The sequence below is a fragment of the Staurois parvus genome, unplaced genomic scaffold (assembly GCF_062004578.1).
Source record: "Staurois parvus isolate SC_StPar_1 unplaced genomic scaffold, SC_StPar_1.0 ptg000006l, whole genome shotgun sequence".
Taxonomy (NCBI): Eukaryota; Metazoa; Chordata; class Amphibia; order Anura; family Ranidae; genus Staurois; species Staurois parvus.
In genome coordinates, this window is record NW_028317802.1 from 13,066,504 (window position 1) to 13,091,448 (window position 24,945).

The 24,945-nt window shown below is 46.9% G+C and overlaps 1 protein-coding gene across 3 annotated transcripts; it reads left to right on the forward strand.

Moving 5' to 3' along the window:
• Positions 1 to 12,168: 12,168 nt before the first annotated feature.
• Positions 12,169 to 24,684, forward strand: LOC149474358 (securin-like). 3 transcript variants are annotated; one of them, XM_089662385.1, is made up of 6 exons: positions 12,169 to 12,214; positions 15,075 to 15,180; positions 18,719 to 18,867; positions 19,646 to 19,721; positions 20,068 to 20,226; positions 24,537 to 24,684. In XM_089662385.1, exons 2-6 carry the CDS (start codon positions 15,093 to 15,095, stop codon positions 24,605 to 24,607), a joined length of 543 nt encoding a protein of 180 aa, XP_089518511.1. In that variant the 5' UTR covers positions 12,169 to 12,214; positions 15,075 to 15,092; the 3' UTR covers positions 24,608 to 24,684. The 3 variants fall into 3 exon arrangements, with proteins under 3 accessions (XP_089518511.1, XP_089518444.1, XP_089518575.1); XM_089662318.1 differs by having other exon boundaries at positions 12,201 to 12,286; XM_089662449.1 differs by lacking the exon at positions 12,169 to 12,214 and adding an exon at positions 12,240 to 12,270.
• Positions 24,685 to 24,945: the final 261 nt, after the last annotated feature.

Here is a 24,945-nt window from a genome sequence, read left to right on the forward strand (position 1 = left end):
TCTTCAGCCGGATGCCTCTCTTCAGCCGGATGCCTCTCTTCAGCCGGATGCCTCTCTTCAGCCGGATGCCTCTCTTCAGCCGGATGCCTCTCTTCAGCCGGATGCCTCTCTTCAGCCGGATGCCTCTCTTCAGCCGGATGCCTCTCTTCAGCCGGATGCCTCTCTTCAGCCGGATGCCTCTCTTCAGCCGGATGCCTCTCTTCAGCCGGATGCCTCTCTTCAGCCGGATGCCTCTCTTCAGCCGGATGCCTCTCTTCAGCCGGATGCCTCTCTTCAGCCGGATGCCTCTCTTCAGCCGGATGCCTCTCTTCAGCCGGATGCCTCTCTTCAGCCGGATGCCTCTCTTCAGCCGGATGCCTCTCTTCAGCCGGATGCCTCTCTTCAGCCGGATGCCTCTCTTCAGCCGGATGCCTCTCTTCAGCCGGATGCCTCTCTTCAGCCGGATGCCTCTCTTCAGCCGGATGCCTCTCTTCAGCCGGATGCCTCTCTTCAGCCGGATGCCTCTCTTCAGCCGGATGCCTCTCTTCAGCCGGATGCCTCTCTTCAGCCGGATGCCTCTCTTCAGCCGGATGCCTCTCTTCAGCCGGATGCCTCTCTTCAGCCGGATGCCTCTCTTCAGCCGGATGCCTCTCTTCAGCCGGATGCCTCTCTTCAGCCGGATGCCTCTCTTCAGCCGGATGCCTCTCTTCAGCCGGATGCCTCTCTTCAGCCGGATGCCTCTCTTCAGCCGGATGCCTCTCTTCAGCCGGATGCCTCTCTTCAGCCGGATGCCTCTCTTCAGCCGGATGCCTCTCTTCAGCCGGATGCCTCTCTTCAGCCGGATGCCTCTCTTCAGCCGGATGCCTCTCTTCAGCCGGATGCCTCTCTTCAGCCGGATGCCTCTCTTCAGCCGGATGCCTCTCTTCAGCCGGATGCCTCTCTTCAGCCGGATGCCTCTCTTCAGCCGGATGCCTCTCTTCAGCCGGATGCCTCTCTTCAGCATGATGAACTGATCCAGCCCGACGATCCTATTAGGCCAGTTGACTCGATGCCCGCTGTTGATCCAGATGATCCGGTACCTGATCCAGTGCCCGCTGTCGTGCCAATTGACTCAGAGCCCGCTGTCATATCTGGTGACCCGGTGCCCGCTGGCAAGCCAAATGACCTGATGCCTGGTGACCCAGTGCCCGCTGTCATACCTGGTGACCCGATGCCCGCTGTCGAGCCAGACGATCCAATGCCTGGTGACCCGGTGCCCACTGCCTTGCCAGATGACACGGTGCCCGCTGACAAGCCAAATGACCTGATGCCTGGTGACCCAGTGCCCGCTGTCATACCTGGTGACCCGATGCCCGCTGTCGAGCCAGACAATCCGGTACCTGATGCCTCGGTGCTCACTGTCGTGCCTGTTGACTCGGAGCCCACTGCCTTGCCAGATGACGCGGTGCCCGCTGTCGAGCCAAATGACCTGATGCCTGGTGACCCAGTGCCCGCTGTCCAGTCAGACGATCCAATGTCTGACCCAGTGCCCGCGGTCATACCAGTTGACTCGGAGCCCACTGCCTTGCCGGATGACGCGGTGCCCGCTGTCGAGCCAGATGACCTGATGCCTGGTGACCCAGTGCCCGCTGTCCAGTCAGACGATCCAATGTCTGACCCAGTGCCCGCGGTCATACCAGTTGACTTGGAGCCCACTGCCTTGCCAGATGACGCGGTGCCCGCTGTCGAGCCAAATGACCTGATGCCTGGTGACCCGATGCCCACTGTCCAGCCAGACCATACAATGTCTGACCCAGTGCCTGCGGTCATACCAGTTGACTCGGAGCCCACTGCCTTGCCAGATGACGCGGTGCCCGCGGTCGAGCCAAATGACCTGATGCCTGGTGACCCGATGCCCGCTGTCCGGTCAGACGATCCAATGTCTGACCCAGTGCCCGCGGTCATACCAGTTGACTCGGAGCCCACTGCCTTGCCAGATGACGCGGTGCCCGCTGTCGAGCCAAATGACCTGATGCCTGGTGACCCGATGCCCGCTGTCCAGCCAGACCATACAATGTCTGACCCAGTGCCTGCGGTCATACCAGTTGACTCGGAGCCCACTGTCGTGCCTGGTGACTCGGTGCCCGCCGCTCCGCCTGGGGGCCCGAGACCTGTTGCTCCGCTTGGGGGTCCAGCGCCCGCCGCTCCGCCTGGGGATCCGCCGCCCCGCCTGGGGGCCCGAGACCTGTCGCTCCGCCTGAGGGCCCGAGACCTGTCGCTCCATCTGGGGGTCCGGCGCCCGCCGCTCCGCCTGAGGGCCCGAGACCTGTCGCTCCACCTGGGGGTCCGGCGCCCGCCGCTCCGCCTGAGGGCCCGAGACCTGTCGCTCCATCTGGGGGTCCGGCGCCCGCCGCTCCGCCTGAGGGCCCGAGACCTGTCGCTCCTCCTGGGGGTCCGGCGCCCGCCGCTCCGCCTATGGGCCCGAGACCTGTCGCTCCGCCTGGGGGTCCGGCGCCCGCCGCTCCGCCTGAGGGCCCGAGACCTGTCGCTCCACCTGGGGGTCCGGCGCCCGCCGCTCCGCCTGAGGGCCCGAGACCTGTCGCTCCACCTGGGGGTCCGGCGCCCGCCGCTCCGCCTGAGGGCCCGAGACCTGTCGCTCCTCCTGGGGGTCCGGCGCCCGCCGCTCCGCCTATGGGCCCGAGACCTGTCGCTCCGCCTGGGGGTCCGGCGCCCGCCGCTCCGCCTGAGGGCCCGAGACCTGTCGCTCCGCCTGGGGGTCCGGCGCCCGCCGCTCCGCCTGAGGGCCCGAGACCTGTCGCTCCGCCTGGGGGTCCGGCGCCCGCCGCTCCGCCTGAGGGCCCGAGACCTGTCGCTCCGCCTGAGGGCCCGAGACCTGTCGCTCCGCCTGGGGGTCCGGCGCCCGCCGCTCCGCCTGGGGGCACGGTGCCTGTCGCCCCGCCTGGGGGCACGGTGCCTGTCGCCCCGCCCGGGGGCCCGGTGCCTGCCGCCCCGCCCGGGGGCCCGGTGCCTGCCGCCCCGCCCGGGGGCCCGGTGCCTGCCGCCCCGCCCGGGGGCCCGGTGCCTGCCGCCCCGCCCGGGGGCCCGGTGCCTGTCGCCCCGCCCGGGGGCCCGCTGCCTGTCGCCCCGCCCGGGGGCCCGCTGCCTGTCGCCCCGCCCGGGGGCCCGCTGCCTGCTGCTTCGCCTGGTAATCCGATGTGCCTCTGCCCGGAGTCCTGCCCGATGTGCCTCTGCCCGGAGTCCTGCCCGATGTGCCTCTGCCCGATGTGCCTCTGCCCGGAGTCCTGCCCGATGTGCCTCTGCCCGGAGTCCTGCCCGATGTGCCTCTGCCCGATGTGCCTCTGCCCGGAGTCCTGCCCGATGTGCCTCTGCCCGGAGTCCTGCCCGATGTGCCTCTGCCCGGTGTGCCTCTGCCCGGAGTCCTGCCCGATGTGCCTCTGCCCGGAGTGCCTCTGCTCGATGTGCCGCTGCCCGGAGTCCAGCCCGGTGTGCCGCTGCCCGGAGTCCTGCCCGGTGTGCCAGTCTTTGCTATCCCGCCAGTTGCCAGACCCGGGCGGTGGAACATTTTGCCCAGCTAGGACTGTTTGGAGCGTCCTGAGGCCGCTCCTTGAGGGGGGGGTACTGTTAGGAATGGACTGGCCAGCAATGGTGGGACTCACCTGCCTTTTGATCTGCAGTACCAGGGCTGGCCAGCGGGTGCTCCCAGCAATCAGAGACTCAACCTTTCAGCCAGCTAACACCTGGAACTGATGATACTGGGGTATTTAAGGGATGGCCAGACTTGCAGACTCTGCCTTGGTGTTGTGTTTGTCCTGGGCCCTGTATCTGTCCTGCATCCTGTTTCTGTTCCTTTGCTGACCCTGATCTGAACTGCTGCTGACTTCTCCTGCTCTGATCCTGGCTTGTGACCCTGACCACCCCTCTGTCTGACCCTCTGTACCTCGCTGCTTGCTACCTGCTGAACCTGGCCTGTGACCCCGACCATTCTCTGCTTGCTCCCCCCGTACCTACCTGCCCAATTGATATTGACCCGGCCTGCCTGACGACGCTTGCTTGTATGTACTGTTATCTGTGGGTGGTTGGTTTGGTTTGTTTGCACTGTATTATGTTTAGTATTGCACTGCGTTTATGTTTGTATGGTTAGTGTTAATAAATTATATTGTTTATCACATTTCTGAAGTCTGCGTTTCCCTGCATCAGTCACACATCTCTGGTCATACCTGGGAGCCCTGACACACTGTACACTAAGGTTACCAGTTGTGCATATCTGTAAACTTGTTGGTTCTTTCTCTTCTCTCTCTCTTCAAAACCAAGATGTCTGCTGTTACAGTCTGCTGAAATGTTTTGTATGTTTGCAACTTAAGCCACACAAGTAAACCAAGTTCTGCCTCATCACAAGCTACTAGTGTCTTTTCTAACACATATCCAACATAAAAATCGTTGAACAATTTCGGAATAATGCGTCAGGTATCGACTGGTGGTGACTCTAGCGATCCACAGGTCGGGTTTCCCCAGGGCGCGGAGTCTAAGCCTCAATCTGCTTATTCACCAGAGCTCCTGATGGTGGGGATAGACTTGGAGCAGGCTGAGACCTGGTTGTGGCCCCCGAGTACACTCAGCTGCGGTAGAGGTAAATGCCAGTGGCATGTAGCGGATAAGAGCCTGCTGTGAAGAGGTGGAGCAGATCTGGGTAGTAGCGGATTGATCCGTGCAGGATAGATGGACGGATGACACCGTGGAGAGATAGCGAAGTCAGGCAGGCCAGGTCTGTAACAGTGGAGGCAAAACGGTACAGAGCAGTAGAGAGAGAGTGATCGGGTCACGGGCCAGGTTCAGCAGCAGGAGGTCAGATAATCAGGAACAGGCAGAAGAGAAGTCAAGACGAGCCAGGGGTCAGGGCAGGAGACGGTCAACAGCAATCAGGGTCAGACTAGGTCGGCAACAAGGCAATCTCAGGAACAGAACCTTATGGCAGTTTGAGCATTGCAAGGGGTCGGTTTAAATAGTGCGCCCTGCGCTGTCATTGGTGCCAGGCGTGCGTCTGTGTGCGCAAGTGCCCATGCGCGGCCGCGATTGTTGCCACGGTCGCCTATATCCTAGCGCCCGCATGCTGGTGCGCATTGGTATTCTGCGCATGCGCAGACCCGTGCGCCGCAGCGGACCTTGAGATTCCTGACAATGTTTCTCATTGTAAAATTGTAAACACTTTAACACCTTCCCGCCCGGCCTATAGCAGATTAACGGCTGGGCGGGACACTCGCCATTGTAACTGAGCGTCGTATGATGTCCTTCTGTAAACAAGTCATTCACGTGGCCATGGGGCCGTGCAGCAGCGTGATCTGTCACCGGCTGTGTCCACGGGACATAGCCAATGATGTATCACTACACCGGCTCGTTGCCAGTCTCATGTGACCGCTGTGACCAATCACAGCAGATCACATGTCAATTGTATACAATGGATGGCTTCCTGTCATGCCATCCTTTGTGTGCAATTATGTCATTAGCTGTGAATGGTCAAGGCAGTCACATGATACAGACAGGGCCAATCACAACCCATCTGTATCGTGATCAGCTTTGCCCAATCACAGCTAATCACAACAAAAGACTGAATGAATCAGTTTCATTCAGTAATACTGATTGCAAATATCAATGAAATACATTGGTATTAGCAATCATAATGTTTTAAAAAAAAAATCCTGATCACTTGCCCAGAGTAGTTCAATGTTACTATGGTAACATTGTATTGCTTTGGTCACAGTGTGCTGAATAATAAAATAGTAAAAAAAAAGAAATTTAATAATAAATAAAAAAAAATAGAAACATTTGAAAAAAAAAAATACAAATTCAATTATTATTATTTTTACCAAAGAAATGTAGCAGAATACATTTTGACCTAAATTTATGAAGAAATGTTATTTATTTGCAAAATTTTATAATAGAAACGAAGAAAAGTGCGTTTTTTTTTCCCAAAAGTTTCAGGTGTTTTTTGTTTTATTTAGCAAAAAATAAGAAACTCAGTAGTGATTAAATGCCACCAAAAGAAAGTTCTATGTGTGAAAAAAAAAATGATAAAAATTTCATATGGGAACAGTGTTGCATTACCATGCAATTATCATTCAAATTGAGACAGCACTGAAAGCTGAAAATTGGCCTGGGCAGGAAGGGGGTATAAGTGCCTGGTACTAAGTGGTTAAATATACCATCATACGGTGCATAAAATCAGCAAAGGATAAATCTGGAACAACCTCTGTGTGCAAGGGACAAGGATGAAACACAGTATTGGATACCTGCGATCTTCAGGCCCTCATACGGAACTGCATTAAAAACAGGCACTGCATGGGCTCAGGGATACTTCCAAGTTCACTGTCTGTGACGACAGTTCGCTGGACCATTCAAAAATGGAAATTAAAGTTCTATCATGCAAAGAAGAAGTCATATCTGAACATGATTCAAAAACACAGCTGTCTTCTCTGGGCCAGAGCTGATTTAAAATGGTCTGTTGTAAAATGGAAAAACTGTTCTGTGGTCAGACAAATCGAAATTTGACATTTATTTATTTATTTCAGGTACTTGTATAGCACCGTCAGTTTACGCAGCGCTTTACATATATATATTGTACATTCACATCAGTCCCTAACCCTCAAGGGGTGTACAATCTAAGGTCCCTAACTTACATTTATACATACATACTATGGACAATTTAGATAGGAGCCAATTAACGTAGCAGCATGTCTTTGGAGTGTGGGAGGAAACCGGAGCACCCGGAGGAAACCCACGCAGGCAGAGGGAGAACAGGCGCTGTGGCTGGGATTCGAACCAAAGACCCTAGTACTGCCAGGCGCAAGTGCTAACCATTTAGCCACTGTGCTGCCCATTGACATTCTTTTTGGCAATCATGGGCGCTGCATTCTCTGGACCAAAGAGGAGAGGAATCTTCCGGCTTGTTATCAGCACTCAAAAATTCAAAAAAGCTTCAGTTCAAAAGCCTGCATCTGTGATGGTTTGAGGGTGTATTAGTGTATATGGGGCGGGCACCTTGCACATCTGGAAAGGCATCATCAATGCTGAAAGATAAATCCAGGTTTTAGAGCAGCATATGCTTCCATCCAGAAGGCATCTTTTTTAGGGAAGGCCTTGTGGTTTTAGCAGGACAATGCTAAACCACATACTGCATCTATGACAACAGCATGGCATCGTACTAGAAGAATCCAGGTGCTTAACTGGCCTGCCTGCAGTCCAAACCTTTCACCAACAGAAACTAAATGGTGCATCTTGAAATTAAAAATATGACAACGAAGACTGTTAAGCAATTAGAATCCTTTGTCAGGCAAGAATGGGACAATGTTCCTCTCCAAGAACTCCAGCATATGATCTCCTCAGTTCTCATACATTTACAGAGTGTTGTTAAAGTAGTAATTTGCTCTCTCAATCAACATTATTTTTATTCCTTATACTACTAACATTAGTAAATGGATAACAAACTATACCATATTTACTTGTTTTATGCTTTTGTTTTTATATTTCTTCAGTTACTTCCTGGTTTCTGGCCTAGGCATAGGAGGGGCTTTCTCAGGGAGGGAGAGGGGCTTTCTCAGCTAAGCACATCCTCCTGTCTGCATGCCTGTTCTAAGGGATGGGGATGGATTCCAGGAAGTAAATGCTACATGAATCATTTGCCCTTACTCAAGAAGGCCAGAAATGCTAGGGGGGGCATTTTTAAAAGTGATTTCTCAGCAAAATAAAGCATGGAGACATGGGTAGATGGGGGACTTTTCTTTTCATATTAAAACTGAACTAAACAGTGTATTTGGTGCTTCGATTCTGTGTAGTTCTGCTTTAACCATTTGCCTACCGGGCACTTTAACCCCCTTCCTGCCCAGGCCAATTTTCAGCTTTCAGCGCTGTCGCACTTTCAATGACTATTGCGCAGTCACGCAACACTATACTCATATGAACTTTTTATCATTTTATTCACACAAATAAAGCTTTCTTTTGGTGGTATTTAATTGCCACTGGGTGTTTTAATTTTTTGCACTATAAACAAAAAAAAAAGCAAAAAACATTTTTTTTTTTTAAAGTTTTTTTTCGTTTCTATTATAACATTTTGCAGACAGGTAATTTTTCTCCTTCACTGATGTACGTTGATGAGGCTGCACTGACAGGCAGCACTGATGGGCACTGATGAGGTGGCATGGATAGACAGCACTGATAGGCTGCATTGATGAGGTGGTACTGATGAGGCGACAATGGTGGGCATTGATGAGGAGGCACTGATGATGCTGCAGTGAAATGCAGCAATGATGGTTACTGATAGGCGACACTGATGGGCGACACTGACAGGCAGTGTTGACTGACAGCACTGACTGGCGGCACCGCTGGCCAGAACTGATGGGTGACACTGCTGGGCAGCACTGCAGAGCACTGATCAGTGCCGAGCTGCTCTGTGACAACTGCAGGTTATCGGCAGTACTTTCCTCACGCTGTGACAGTGTGAGGAAAGTGCTGCTGATAACCAGCAACTGTATTTACTCCGTGATCTGCTGTGTCATTGGACACAGCTGATCACGTGCTAAAAGGCCACTATGATTGGCCTTTTACCTCATCACATGATCAGATGTGTCCGTAGGACGCAGAGATCATGGAGATCGCCAGATGTGCACCGATGGGGCGTGCGGGAGGGCTTGTTCTGAGAGGACATCATATGATGCCCTCCCAGAACTGAACAACCGCACTGTAGCCGTCATTCAGCTATAGCGCGGTTAGCAAGTGGTTAAAAGAAGAGAGGACAATACACTGTGGTCCATGTGGCCCTGTCTTTTTGAGATGTGTGCATCAATTTCAAAATTACTATTTTTATTTTTTATAATTTTTTTTTCTTAAAATGGTACATTTTCTTAGTTTAAACATTTGTAATATTTTCTTTTGTGAATAAAATATGGTTCTATTACATTTGCAAAGCAGTGTATTCTGTTTTATCTATAGTTTACACAGCTTCCAAACTTTTTTGAAATTGGGGTTGTCCCCCGGTGAGCAGTGTGGAGATGAGCAGCCAGTGCAGACTGCCTATGCCTAAAAGGGACACTACCTCTGCTCTGGTGACAGACGCCGCCCTCTGGTAACATATACTGTAAATGCTGAGAGACTGTATATTCTTTAGACTGTTGATGTCAGTGCTGAAGATTCATTTATATTTTACTGCAAACCAACTGTGCAAGAGCTCTATAAAAGACATTACTGTACTGGTACACTATAACTGTCTGTGAGCATTTCCTCTCAATACAAGGTACTCAGCTACACCCTGTCTTCAAGGGTACCTTATGTCTTGTCTCTTCTGTGCACCCCGAAATTAAAGTGGTAGTAAACTCTCATTTTCTATTTTTACCTACAGGTAAGCTTATACTAAAGCTTACCTGTAGGCAAAATGAATATCTTCTAAACGTGCAACGTTTAGGAGATATTCTACCGAGCAGCAGCCTGTGACGTCACCGGTGTATGCACTCTGAAGGAACAGCATACCCGTGCCATTTCCTTCATAGTTGTGTGCCACCACCGAGACTCCCGTGTGCATGTGCGGAAGTGACGTCATCGTGGCTTGGCCAGATCTCGAGAACCCAGATGGAAGACTGGATGAAGATGGAAGCCCTGTCAGTGGTGACAGCATGCAGCTGGAAGGCTTCATTTCAAGGTAACCCTCTCATAATAAACATTATGATATTGCTCTGCAGGGGGAAACTTTTTTTTTTTAAGAGTTTATTACTGCTTTAAAGTGGTAGTAAACCCTGACCTTTTCTTGAAAAAAAAAAAGACCCTGCAAGACAATGTCACAATGTACTAGTATGCATTGTGTACCAGAACATTATGTGAACCTTACCTTAAAGGATATGTTCACCTTTTAAACAAATATAATAAATGCATTTTTTTTACCTGCAAAAAAATGTGCATTTATTATTTTTGTCTAAAAGGTGAACTTATCCCGTATGGCAAGCAGATATTCTGACAGGGTTGCAGGAGACCTACATTGCACCAGTGCTCAGTAGATTGCTGATGCCATGCAGGTCTCCTGCAGACCTGTCAGAATATCTGCTTGCAGTACTGGATGTACGGTCAAGCAGATATTCCGACAGGAAGCTTCAATGAACTACCATAGCACTCCACAGCACCGTGGTAGTTCATTGAAAACTACAAGCCCACAGCTGCTAAGGCTGTTGGGACTTGCAGTTCATTCATTCATGGAAGTCCATGATTGAATGATGCTGCTGTGTGGGCGGAGCCCTGCACGGCTGCACTGGTTTCAAATCTGACAGATAGTATGAGGAGACTTCTCCCCATACTGTCAGAGGGAGGGGAAGCGGCAGGTGGCGGCCATGAGAATGTTACATGTTCCACCCAGGGGTGTATTTACCACAAGGCAAACAAGGCATTTGCCTAGGGTGGCATTTTTCAGGGGGGCAGCACTGCCCCCTGGAAGAAGGGACAGCTGCAGCAAGGGGACCAGGTGGGAGTCAAGAGAGACTGCTTGATGGTGTATGCAGAGCCCGACTCTCATTCCCAGGGATTTCCAGAGTTGTGAAGGTGAGTGACTTTCTCTCCGGGAAGGGGGGGGATGTGTGTTAGTGGAAGGCTCTCTCAGGTGGGGGGGGGGGGGGCAGGGGTGTTGTGTTGTTGGTCAATTTTAGGCTCTCTCTGCTGGGGAGGGGTGGTGTCCGATTTTTTTGTTGCCTAGGGCAGCACAAAACCTAAATACACCACTGGTTCCACCCTAAAAACAGGTGGAACATGTAACATGTTGTCAAAGGTGAACTTATCCTTTAAAACAAAGCTCTCCAGTGGCACGCTGTCACCGCTGACAGGGCTTCCATCTTCACTCAGTCCTTGTTCTGGGTTCTCGAGTTCTGCAGCTTGAATGGTCGAGCCACGATGACGTCACTCCTGCGCATGCGTACAGGAGGAAATTTCTATGACGCACAGCTCTGAAGGAATGGCACAGACATGCTGTTCCTGCAGAATGCATGCGCCGGTGTCTTTTACAAGTAAAGATCTCCTAAACTATGCACGTTTAAGATATATTTACAGTACCTACAGGGAAGTCTTATTATAGGCTTACCTGTAGGTACAAGTGAAGAAAAAAGACTTCACTACCACTTTAAGTTAGAACTAAAGGCAAACCTTATATTTTTATTTCAAAGAGAGGAAGAGTTCCAGTGAAGTGTGTTTCCGCAAAATGCTGTGGAAATCGCTTGTGTGAACCTAGGGTAAGTGTTACTAAAACTAAAACAGTAAAATCAATCTGTATATGCATTGATTAAAGCATGCTTGTTATACTAACTGTGAAACCTAAGGGGCAGGGGCGGACTGACCACTTGAGCACTGCCCAAGGGCCCGAGGTCAGTAGGGGGCCCCATGAAATGCCCCTGGTACCTTTTTATAGGCTTTTTTTGGGTGTGCTTTGAGTGTGGGCAAGGACACAGGGGCCCCATGATCCCCTATTGCCCGGGGGCCCCATGAGTTGTCAGTCTGCCCCTGCTAAGGGGTTAATCCTCTATTGTGTAAAAGGCTGTTTGATCCGGTCTTCTCTGATCCTCCCCTTCTACGGTCCCCAATCCATCTGATAATACAGAGCTCTAGGAGTCACACTGCACAGGAAGTGAAAATCCCTGGTTGTCACCAGAACTAGTGTCCTCATTGGATGATTTCTCCTCTTCCTGTTCTGGTGACAACCCAAAAATGTGATATTTTCTTTCAGCTTCAGGGATAACGGTAATTATGCCAATTAAAGCTAGCTAATCCTCCTGATTCACTAACAGCAGCAAAAACCTAACACGTTTTATCCCTCTGCACTCTATAACTAACAGTTTTTAGCACGCCTGTATTCCTGACGGCTTCCCCGTCCCCCATGTCGCTACCTCTACCGGCAAATCTTATTACCAATCTAGAATAGCAGGGATGCAGTTGCTGCCCACTGCCAAGTGACCTCAAATTCTTCCAGCCCCCCCTTGTTAAACCTCTCAGCCCAGCACAGTTGTACACACAAACACACATACGTGGTATCTCCATGGTGCGGCTAAAACTCATCCAATAAAAAGAAGCCGCCACTGGAGCACTTGGCCAATCAAAGGAAAACAGCCTCACGGTGCAGCCAATGAAGGAGTTGCTGTTGAATTTAAAGCCTGGCGGGGGAGGCGGAGACTTTGTGTGTTCTGGTCGTAATTGGATTGGAGGTGTAGCTGAGCTTTTCCGGGTAAGGCGAACGGCGCTGTGAGTGTGCGGGGCGGCGGGGTTTGTGTCCCCGGAGTGGTGAGTGGGTTGGCTGGTATGTATAGCCCTGTTCGGATGACGGTTAGTGAGGCTGAGTTCTCTTGGCTGACTCTGTATCAAATATTTCTCCTCCAGTCCTTCACTCTCTGATGTACGTAAAGGTCTGACCATGCGCATTCAAACACAGCTGGTTCTAGTAGAACAAGATGCTTTTTTTCTTGTCTGTATAGTATAAAAAACCAGTAGTAAGTAAATATCACCAAAAGACTCTATTTCTGTAAAAGATAAAAATTTAATATGGGTGCAGTGTTGCATGACTGTGCAATAGCACTGAAAGCTGCGAATTGGTCTAGGCAGGAAGGTGGTACAAGTGCCCAGTAGTGGTTAATGGGGACACAGCCATGTGACTCTGGGACTGCTTTATCTCTTTACTATTTCCAGATTTTTACAAATTATATAGTGCCAAAGGGTATGCTCAGTGCTGTACAGTAGCAAGGGGGACAGAACATGAGACAAGACAGTAACAATACAATACACGAGGGGTTTGAGGGCCCTGCTCTTTTGAGTTTACAATCTAGGATGTTTGTCCTTTTTAGGCACGCTTTAAAGTGGTTGCAATACTCAGACATGAAACCTGAACAGCGCATATCCCTCTATATTGTCACTCCTGTCTGCTGCCTAACTGCTTTGCTATCTACATTGTCAATTCTGACATGTTTTCCTGACACCAAGAGGTAAAAAGCTAACTTGGGAGGGCCTGTGATTGACAGCTGTTGCTGTGTAGAGGGGGTATCTCTTCCCTCCAATCAGCTCTGAGTTCTGCAGTGTAATTTCAGCTCTCGGTCCCCTTTTTCTGAAACCTCAGACAAGCTTTAAAAATTCTGCACTTTTAACAGCTGAGAAGACGGTAAACAGGTACAACTTGCATATGAGGATTTGTTTCATCTGTGTTATCACCTGAGGCTGTTCACTTCACTGGGTTAAGCTAAATTTGGACAGGTGTCTAAATGTCCCTTCCTGCTGAAGCCTGATCTGCATTAGGACCTCTCTCCAGAGACTTCTGACAGGTGGTTGGGAAGCAATGCCTCCTCACCACTTCTTTTTTTTTTTTTTTTTTTTTTTTTTTTTTTTTTTTTTTTTTTTTTTTGCGTTAAATGGCCATAGTGACCTTCATTATAAACAATACTGTACAAAATAATATAACAAAAACATTACACATCAAATGAAGCTGCAGGTCCTTGAAGGTATAACTAATAGGTATAACAAATCCTTGTGTCTTTGGCACCAGATAGCTAAGTTAATGCCTCCAGCTGCAGAACACTGCCTTGGGAACCATCACAGCTGACCTTAGACACAAACTTGTCTACAACTACCCAGTCAATGAGTTGACCAGACCAACTAGAGGACAGCGTACTGGAGATGGATCTCCACCATTTTCTCAAAGACGCCAAACTTTAACCTCCTTCAAAGACCCCAGTCTGCTGACTTCTACTTCACCACCTTTTTAATCCCATTTCTGCTGCAGGGCGTTTGGAGTTTTTTTTTTTTTCCCCATTGACTTGCATGTGTAGCATTTGGCAAGCTTGCCACCCACTGAACAATAGACATCATGTCAACTATGCTGTGTCATGACATCCCCATCTGCTGCCTATTGCAGCTTAAGGGGGGGCAGTTGGTGGGCTGCAAAGATGCAGCTTGACCACACATTTTTGCCACCCTCCAACCGCTAGTCTATACAAGGCCTAAGTTTACAACCTCTTTAAACAAACCTTTCCCTCACCATGTAAACTGGTAATATTCATCACTCCTTTTATTAATAAAAATCTAGAGCTGGTGGTTTTTGTTGTGACTCTATAGCTTTACTTCATGTAAATGATGCCTTTGACCTTTCTCTACAGGTGCCCATAATCTGCATGGGCACTTTTGGTAAACTGCCTTTACTAAAGTTGGGCAGTGCCTTTGCTGCAGGTGCAGGCCCCACCCTCCCCCAAGCCTGGCTCAAACTCCCAGAGATGGCATCCTTGAGTTTGTGGGGAAAAGCTTTATTCCAGAAAGGGGCTTTAATGTATTAGGTGGAGTGTTGCCAAATCTTTTTTTACTTCTCTTCTGGGTCACAGGAGTGCACTTGCGTTCCCTCTCCTGTGACATAGAATCAACCATCAGCAGGCTAAAGTTTACGGACATCAACAGAGCTGCTCCAAGCTCTGGAAGGATCCCAACAATGTCAGGATTCACTCAGTTGTCAGACTGGCAGCTGGCTTACCCACTCCCAGCCCAATGGCCCCTGCTGCTGTCAGCCAGTGAGAAGTGGGGGGTGTGCATGAGTGCTTTTGCTTTTCTAGGTCTCTCCCTCCTCATTGGCTGCCACTACTGTCCATCTCAGCCAGCAATTAAATGAGAGATCGGGGCAAGGCTGAGCTGCACTCCATGTAGGAATTCACACAGCAGTGGTTCAGGAGTGAGCCTGCTCAGGTGCCCCCATAGCAAGCTGCTTGCTATGGGGGCACTAGGCAGAGAGGGGCCAGGAGTGCCGGTGGGGGACCTGAGAAGAGGATTGGGGGTGCTCTGTGCAAACCCATTGCAGAGCAGTAAATTACATGTGTTATGAAAAAAAGCAAACCTTTTAATATCACTAACTTGGTGGAGAGGCCTTCCTGAAATAGCAAATATATTGAATGGCCCTGCGAAGTTGTTCCAAGGAGGTGGTATTGGGAGGATTGATTTTAGCAGCCTGTCCTGTAGTGTTACTATTGTGAAACGGATGTTGTGGATTCCTTCCTATCTCCTTTTCAAGTTAACAATCTAAATTTTTTTTTTTTTTTTTTTTTTTTTTTCTTTCTTAGTTTTGAATAAAGTGAAGCATGGCAACTGTGATTTTTGTTGATCAAGAGAATGGAGTTGTTTGTCCTACTACACTGTTGAAGGATCATCTTAAACCAGCAAACACTGGTGAGTATTCCAGTGACTTTTGCTCACTTGGTACCCCATGTCTGCGGTTTCTGCAGAGGTTTATGGACAGGGTTGCTTAAAGTGACTCAAATCAATGTTTCTCCAAAAATTATCCACACAAATCCACATGTAATGATCCAATTCAATTTGTTGATTTGTACATCCTTTGTACTGCTGAACCTTTCCCCACATTTCTTGTTTTCATTTGGTATGAGCAATGCACATTGGTTGTGATCATGTGCATTACTCTATGCAAACTACACATCCCTTAGTCCATCTCAAGCAACATAGGCTATGTTCCTACACACAGTGGGGGTCATGGAGAATGAATGTAGCCATCATGTAACAGGAAGTCAAATCATTGTAGTAAAAATGTATGGATATGAAGAAGGCTGGAAGTAATATGGTTAACCATACCCCAGTGCTTGGTGACAGTGGCTAGGGCTGGTAGTTTGTCGCTCAGACCCAAACATGCTTATGGCAGATGTCGCATGCATTCCCCAAATACCTAGAAGCCCAGTGTGTTAGGGCAGCATGGATCAATGGCTCACCTACAAGTTTCTTTATATGGTACTTTCCCTGCTGGGCTGGGTGACAGTGTTTTTGTTTCAGATGATTTTTGCACTTAGACTTTTGTTGGGTGTGAATATCAAAGGGGGGGGGGGGGGAAAGACCTAATTTATGTTGCTATATAATCTCTGTAGACTGCAAATGTGCTATGAAATGAGAGGTTTAAATCTCACCTGAACACTAGGCAATGCAGTCGCCATCAATAGACATTAAAGGGCACAGTAAGCATTTACAAAGCCTCATTAAGCTTGCCTAAAGCTCAACTCAGACAAACTTTCATTTAAATACAGTATCTCACAGAAGTGAATACACCCCTCACATTTTTTGTAATTTATTTTTTTCATGTGACAACACTGAAAGAATGACCCTTTTCTACAATGTAAAGTAGTGAGTATACAGCTTGTATAACTGAGTCATTTTGAAGGAACAGTAAATTTACACTCACAGCCATTAATGTCTAAACCGCTGGCAACAAAAGTGAGTACACCCCTAAGTGAAAATGTCCAAATTGGGCCCAAAGTGTCTATTTTGTGTGGCCACCATTATTTTCCAACACTGCCTTAACCCTGTTGGGTATGGAGTTCACCAGAGCTTCACAGGTTGCCACTGGAGTCATCTTCCACTCCATGACGACATCACAGAGCTGGTGGATGTTAGACCTTGTGCTCCTCCACCTTCCGTTTGAGGATGCCCCACAGATGCTCAGTAGGGCTTGGGTCTGGAGACATGCTAGGCCAAGCAATCACCTTTACCCTCGGCTTCTTTAGCAAGGCAGTGGCCGTCTTGGAAGTGTTTGGGTTCGTTATCTTGGAATACTGCCCTGCAGCCCAGTCTCTGAAGGGAGGGGTTCATGGTCTGCTTCAGTATGTCACAGTACATGTTGGCATTCATGGTTCTCTCAATGAACTGTAGCTCTCCAGTGCCAGCAGCACTCATGCAGCCCCAGACCATGGCACTCCCACCACCATGTTTGACTGTAGGCAAGACGCACTTGTCTTTGTACTCCTCACCTGGTTGCCGCCACACACTTCACACCATCTGAACCAAATCAGTTTATCTTGGTCTCATCAGACCACAGGACATGGTTCCAGTAATCCATGTCCTTAGTCTGCTTGTCTTCAGCCAACTGTTTGTGGGCTTTCTTGTGCATCTTTAGAAGTGGCTTCCTTCTGGGATGACAGCCATGCAGACCAATTAGATGCAGTGTGTGGCGTATGGTCTGAGCACTGATGGGCTGAATCCACCACCCCTTCAACTTCTGCAGTAATGCTGGCAGCATTCGTATGTCTATTTCCCAAAGACAACCTCTGGATATGACGCTGAGCACTGGCACTCAACTTCTTTGGTCGACCATGGCGAGGCCTGTTCTGAGTGGAACCTGTCCTGCTAAATTGCTGTATAGTCTTGGCCACGGTGCTGCAGCTCCGTTTTCAGGGTATTGGCAATCTTATAGGCTAGGCCATCTTATTGTAGAGGTACAATTAATTTTTTTTTTTTCTCTGTTTGCCATGAGATGCCAGGTTTAACTTCCAGTGACTAGTATGAGTGAGCGATGATGCCAAATTTAACACCTGCCCCCCCCATTCACACCTCTGGTGTCATGTAACAGTCACATGACACCAGAGAGGGAAAATGGCTAATTGGCCCAATTTGGGCATTTTCACTTGGTGTACTCACTTTAGTTGCCAGCAGATTAGACCTTAGATAGTAATGGTTGTTTTGAGGGGACAACATTTACACTGTTATACAAGCTGTAAACTCACTACTTTACGTTGTAGCAAAGTGTCATTTCTTCAGTGTTGTCACTTAAAGATATAATATAATTACAAAAATGAGGGGTGTAATCACTTGTGAGATACTGTATATTCAATAGCCAGAGGATCTAAATACACTTTATTGGTAGCAAATGCCTTTGCAAACCAGATATTGCTTTGTTAAAATAGCAGTGACAATTGCTGTACTGTAGATGGCCTGAGCAGAGATGGGGGAGGAGAGCAGACTCTACCTGCTACAGGCTGTCTGCAGAAAAATACAAGGAGGGGTCAGAGCAACGAAGTCACCAATACAGCAGTAGTGACCAGTCTTTATTACAGGAAGATTTCTGCATATCCACGTTTTTCACACTGGAACACTGCACACTTCTGGAGGAAGTACAAAGCACACCAAGATTCAAGTAATATCAATGTCTCTTGTACTCTGGGTGGCATTTGCATATCCAAGACTTCCATTAAGTTGTCTGTACTGACAAATGTGTGCTGCATGGTTGTTGTGTTTAAATTTTTTTTTGAGACTGTTGCTGCTTTAAAGTTAAACTCCAGGCAACACAAAATATCCAGTGCAGCGGATGTCTAGAAGAACAAAGTATCTTCCCCCTTCTCCATGCTCCAATTTTCTTGGGTCCTGACATTGAGATCAAGGTAGGGTACATAGCCCAGCATTGGATATAATGCCAAGGGGCAGTTCACTGCCAAGTATGGGAGTGCTATCTCCTGGGAAGTGGAGGTTCATATTCTGGTCTCCCCTAGACAAATTGAGCTATTGACCCAAGCAGTGCTGGTGATTCCCCACTGAAGAGATAAAACATTTTGCAGTATTTGGCCTTAAAAGTTTTACAAGACACTGCAGGCAGTCCTAAACACCAATTCTAGGTTGCTGTAAAATGTATGCAAGTACTGTACCCCTGGGGTAAATACTTTTGTCTAAAGAGGTTTGAAAAAGTAGAAATGCCTTATTCCACGCTCCCACAGGTTTCTCCAAGCTGTATGACTGGTTCCCCAAAGACACTTCTCTCTGCTGGTCACAGCATGCCAATATTATGTACAATCTATGACTAGTGCTCCTGCATTTTGCAGAGCAGCAGCTGCCAGGGAGAGGAATGAGTATTTTGTGTTTGGGGGGGGGGGGGGGGGTTTCTGGAGCTCTGTATCAGGACCAAGCATGCAATTAACATTCCTATTTTCTTGTAAAGGAAAACCCTTCTTTAAAAGTCAACCAGGAAAAGTGTTTGGCAGCTCTGGAACTGTGAAGCCAAGAAAAGCTCTGGGAAATGTCAACACAGCAGTTCCACATGGGAAAGGGGCACTTGGAGTGAAGAATTCTGCACCAGTTACCAAGCAGGTACTAGTCCATAAATGACCAGGCCTGTTACGCCTCCCAAATATTTGGTTAGTTTGTCCCCATAGGTGATCTATCTTCACATCTGTGCCCCAGAATAGAAAGTTAATGGACACAAACAGCCTTACGCATGGAAAGAGGCTCTTCAGTATAAAGTTTTATTCTTGCAGAAGAGATGCACAATGTCTCTTCTGCAGTAAAATACACCTGCCCATTCAACTTTGCATGTACCACCCAGTTTACACTTTGGCACAGTGCTTCAACGTACTAACCATATGTAGCTGATGGATGCAGTATGTATGCTGACTGGGCTGTAATGGGCAACACTAAGGGATCCATTTATGGGAAATCTTTGCCCAAATGACTGGCATTTTCCCATTCTCAGCAAATTGACTATTTGACTTCCAATGACTGTTGGCTTCATCTAGTGGCAATAATGGTATTTCTCTGAAATGCCTCACCCAGACACTGCAGTGTCTCTACAAAGATCAAGCTAACAATCAGGGAATTACTGTATTTAAAGCCAACACCAGGTAAAACAAAAAAAAACTTTCATTCTAGGAAAGTATTAGGTTTGATTTAATTTTCTCCTGGAGACATTCTTAATTATGCAGCTTCAGAACTGGGGGGGGACATTCTCCAGTGGGGGGGCACATTAGAAACCCAAATTTTAATTCCCAACTCTGCCCGCAGCTAAGACTAGGCTGGGCCTAATATGTATCTAATCTACGGTTGGGTGGAAACTGCTGCCCTTACTAAACTGTTGCATGTTCAATTTTAGATTTCTGAAGCCTGCTTCAAACCCAGCAAGCAAAGTTACCCAGAGATTGAAAAGTGTCTTCCTTACCATCCTGAAGGCAAGTGTTTACTGGTGGTCTTTCAGGCTTACTGAGATTTTCCAAACAGCCTGTAGTTTATGCCAGGAGTTTTGTCCTTCCAAATGGGCCCTGTGTTCTTCCCCCTTTTTTTTTTTTTTTTTTTTTTTTTTTTTGTGTGTAAATAGGCAAATATCTTAAGAGACCATTGAAATGGAATTACCTAGTGACTGGTTTGTCCACTTGAATTTTAATGCTTGAGACTGTAACTGTTGTCTTGGCAAGTGACTCAAGTAAATGCTATCCAACCCTTCCAGTAGTGCAACATGCAAGCTGTTTGATAAATCAGTAATGGGTCAAAGTTTGACTAGCCATGTTTCTCTTCTAGAGTTTGAAACGTTTGATGTTCCTGAAGAGCATAAATTGAGCCATCTCTACCTTGCTGGAGTTCCCCTTATTGTGTATGAAAATGAGGCTGCAAAGTTTGGTGCATTGTCAACCTTGGAGCCAGCACCAATGGATATTCCAGTCTTTAGCTGGGAATCAGGTTGGTTTTAACTAACTTTTTTTTTTTTTTTTTCTTCCTTCTGTCTTTCAGGACAGCACCTCAAGAGACCTCTGCTCCTCCCCACCTGAGAAAACCCCCTCCACCCAAAACAAAAGGCCTGCCTCTCCCCTCACAACTTTAGTTTCAGTGTTTCCTCCAGTGGGGAGACACGTTGTGGTGGCCAGTTCAGGTGCAGTCAGGACTGGGTGAGCCTGGTAGTCGGAGGGGGGGAATGGCAGATGAGGTGTCAGGTGCGGCCTGGTGGCTACCCCCCATGGCCTTCTTTACAGGCCCTCCCCCTCTGTAGGGAGACAGGCAGGGGGGTTCGCTTACCTGTCGTGCTTCATCCCGGCCCCTGAGGTAGAGTTCTCTATATGAACCACTGATTTTATATATACATGTTGATCATATCCCCCTTAATCTCCTCCTGAATAAATTTAGTTCCTCTAATCTTTCCTCATAGTTGAGCTCCTCCATACCTCTTATCAGTTTGGTTGCCCTTCTCTGTAACTTCTAGTTCCCCAATATTTATGAATTGGTGCCCAAAATTGAACTGCATATTCCTGATTAGGTTTTACTAATTTGTACAGAGGTAAAATCTCTCTGAAGTCTATACCTTTTTAATACAAGCGAGGATTTTGCTCGCTTAAGAAACAGCTTCGCATTGCATGCCATTATTAAGCTTGTGATCTCCCAGATCCTTCTCCACAATTTATTTCCCCAGTTGTACCCCCCCCCCTAGTTCGTATGATGCATGCATAGTTGTAGCCCCAAGTGCATAACCTTACATTTATCAACATTAAACCTCATTTGCCACATAGTTGCCCAATTAAACAGTGCATTGAGGTCGGCTTGTAAGTTGGAAATATCCTGGAAGGACGTTATTTCACTGCACAGCTTGGTGTCATCTGCAAAGACTGAACTGGTATTAATCCCAGACCCTATATTGTTTATAAATGTAGTAAAACTTAAGGATCCCAACGCTGAATCATGGGGTACACCACGAACAACCATAGACCATTCAGAGTGAGTCATTAACCACGACTCTGAATATGAACTTTTAGCCAGTTTTCTATGCATTTTACATACAGATTTTTCCGAGCCTGTAGACTTTACCTTAAGCATTAGCTGTGTGTGGGGAACTGTCAAGCGCTTTTGTAAAATCCAAGTATACCACATCTGCCTGCCCCCCCATCCTCTCTACAAGGTTTTGCTCACCAATACAAAAAACAAATTTAAAGCAACAGACAGCATGGATTCATGAAAGACAAGTTGTCAAATCTATTTATTTTTTTCCAGAAAACTATGGTCTCTTATTAAACTCCAACTATAGAAGTTGAATTAACAGGGCTACAATTGCTTAGTAAAGATTTTGACTTTTTTTACATATAGGCACCACATTGGCCTTATGACAATTCAGTGGTGCTATGCCAGTCATTGAGTCTCCCCAAAAAATTTAAACAATGGCTTTGAAATTACAGAGCTAAAGTCTTTAAGGACCTGTGGGTGTATGCCATCCATTTGTTTTATTTACCTTCTGTCGAAATATTTTTGGATCCTATCAATTTTGAGCCAATGTGGATCATCTGGAGCTGTATCAATACCATGCCCATTATGGACAAGAGCTCCCCTATGCTCCTTTTTTGTATACATGGAGCTGAAGGTATTTAATAAATTTGGCTTTTCTTTGTCCCCCAAGTCACCCACTCTAGATTATTTTGTAAAGGGCCTACATGCTTGGACTAGACTTTTTTTTTTTTTTTTTATTTAAACTTTGGCCATAAGCCACATAGGTTTGATTTTTAGCCTTTTAAACTAGCTGCCCATGGGAATATATTTTGCCATGTGTTCAGTCTTTTTGAACTCCTATTTCTGTGTTCATTGATGCCAATATTCCCTCCCAGTCAAGTCTTAAGAGCTAATTTTCCACGGCTGAAAGCTGCTCTCCAAATTTTGAACTATTTTTCCTGTATGTGCTTGCTGTTTACAGCTAACAATAAATTAAATTATGTTATGGTTACTGCTATCCAGATGTTCTTATATGGACATAATATATAGAAAAATCCTCCTGCGCTTCAATGGATAATCCCTAAGCTGCTCACACCCACTCATCTATTTGTTTCACTTATTGGTATAACTAAATAGTGTAGCGCTAATAACTGTACATAACAAAATGATAAAAATTAAATCACGTGGCACACAAAGTGCATATAACTACAAAACCTGTGAAGTGGATACACAGGCAAACCCCCCACCCCCAATCAAAACACAAATATAATCAGTGAATAAAGTGACTCCCTTCTCAGTGGAAAGCAAACCAACCTATAAAAAATATAAAGGTGCAACCTCTAATGGGGAAAAACTAGTACAAAATGATGTGTTACAAAACACTTAATCACAGCAAAACAAACAATGTGATACATAAATGATCAGTCCATAAAAAAAGTCCACTCTGACAAACTCTTGTGAACACGAATAAAACCGCAAATCGTCAAAGCGAAACTCGTGCCAGCAATTGAGAAATCCTTAAATGGCCTGAGTGCCCCCTCACCTCCTTAGTGATTACACAGGCCAGCTTGCTTAATGGATCAACCACGTTCCTCACAGGAACTACCGCGTTCTTAGAAAGATGACCGCATTAGTAGTGCCAATATTCCTCCTGAACTCCAATCACTGGATAATCTTGCAGTGCTGCTCACATCAGAGGATCATAATAGAAACAAAGATCCTCCATAGTGTAAATCAGTAATTTATTTAAGTAAAAATGCCAGAGAATGCTGGTTGTGTGCCACATGTGATTTTTTTTTTTTTTTATTTATCATATTTTGTTACATTTGTGTTATGCACAGTTATTTAGTTATTAGCACTAAACTATTTAGTTATCTACTTATATGGACATATGTAATCTTTGCATGGTTTGAGATTACCCGGTCCAGCAGGGCATCATTCCTAGTAGGGGCCTCTATGAACTGTACCATAAAATTGTCCTGTAGTAGGTTTAAAAAGTTTAACTGTTCTTGCAGTAAAATTGCGCGTCAATTTCCAGGTAGTTAAAATCCCCCATTATCACTGTTGCAGCCCTTTCAATCTGTGCAAGGAGCTCAGTCTCCACCTCCTCAACACTGGGAGGCCTATAACAAACTCCAATGATTACCTTTTATAGTGTGCAGTTCCACCCATAATGCTTCAGCCTCATCACTCTCCAACTGTTTAAATATAGCTATACTAACTTATTACCATCTTAATTTTCAATTGACTTCAAATTGATGCTCCTATTAAGCACTAGTTGTATGTATAGTCACTTTGTCAATGCTGAGGTTACATGCACCAATTGGCCATAACATGACCACTAACTGCTAAAATGAATAACAGTTGTTACAATGGTATCTGAAAGTGGGTGGGATAGTTTAGGCACAAAGTGAACCAGTCCCTGAAGTTGGAAGTGTTTTGAAAGCATAAGAGCAAATTTTAGGAATCTGAGCAACTTTGACAAGGGCCAAATTGCAATGGCTAGATGAGCCAGAGCAATTAAACTGCACTTTTTGTGGAATGTTCTGCAGTGGTCAGGACCTATCGCATGCCTTCAGGAAGAAACCTGGTAACAGGGCCATGGGCCAAGGCCCAGTGTATGTAGGGAGCAACAGCTGGCCTGTGTAGTCCTGACACCTTTCTAGCAACTGAGCTACAGTAGCTCCTTTGGATAAAACACAATGCATCTTAGTTTGTTGCTTATCAGGCTGCAGACCAGCCAGGGTGCCCATGCTAATGTGTCCATTCTAAAGCCTGTACAGTGGGTGCATGGGTGTCAGAACTAAACCAGTGCAATGGAAGGTGGCCTTGTGTTGGGTTTTTTTAACAATGTGGGTGCATGTGCATAGCCTGGGGGGGGGGGGGGGGGGCGGCGTTGGCTAATGAAGTATTTTCTGACTGTGTAATGCCTTATGGTACTTTTGGTACATCAGAATTCAGTAGCTCATAATGCAGTATAGAGGTTTCAACTATTGCAAGAGTTTTTTGTTGAATATGCAGCTTCCCCCCCCCCCCCTTCTGGAAATGTTGCTTTGGGAGCAATTCTAAGTGTTTTGGTTGTGTGTAATCTATCACAAGGACATGCCTAGTTGAGGTAAAATGTGCAGCACAACTGTACAATGGTTTCATGGTACTAAAAGACCTGTCAGGCAGAAAGCTATTTAACTGCAGTGGTGGCTTCACAACTTTGCTGGTGAGAAGTGGATTACAATTGGCTTTATATCAGAACCCTGTTTTGCAGAGAATTGAATTTGGTTCAAAGTAACATTGTATTTTTTCAGATATGTCAAGTATACTCCCGGATTACCTGGCAACCCTAGATGAGATCACACTTTCCATGCCGAAGATGTAGTACTGTTTGTTTTAACTGATCTTTGTATGGTTTTACACTTTTATTTATTTGTAAAATAAACTTTTTATTCATATTAACTTGCTTGGGTTTTTTTTTTTTTTTTAATATCCTTCCATCACAATAGCCAAACACTAGCAACTAGCACCAACACACTATTGCTGACCTATGTTTTGTGGACCTTGTGCTGCTAATGTCTGTACTTCTACACTGTAGAAAACATTTCCTTGCCTTTTTGTTCAGTTTATATACTGAACAGGTTCACCCTGATGTGCTGTGGTTTGGGTGCAGGATTATTTTTGCCTTTTTTTACACAGTTCAAAGTGTACACCTGTTGACAT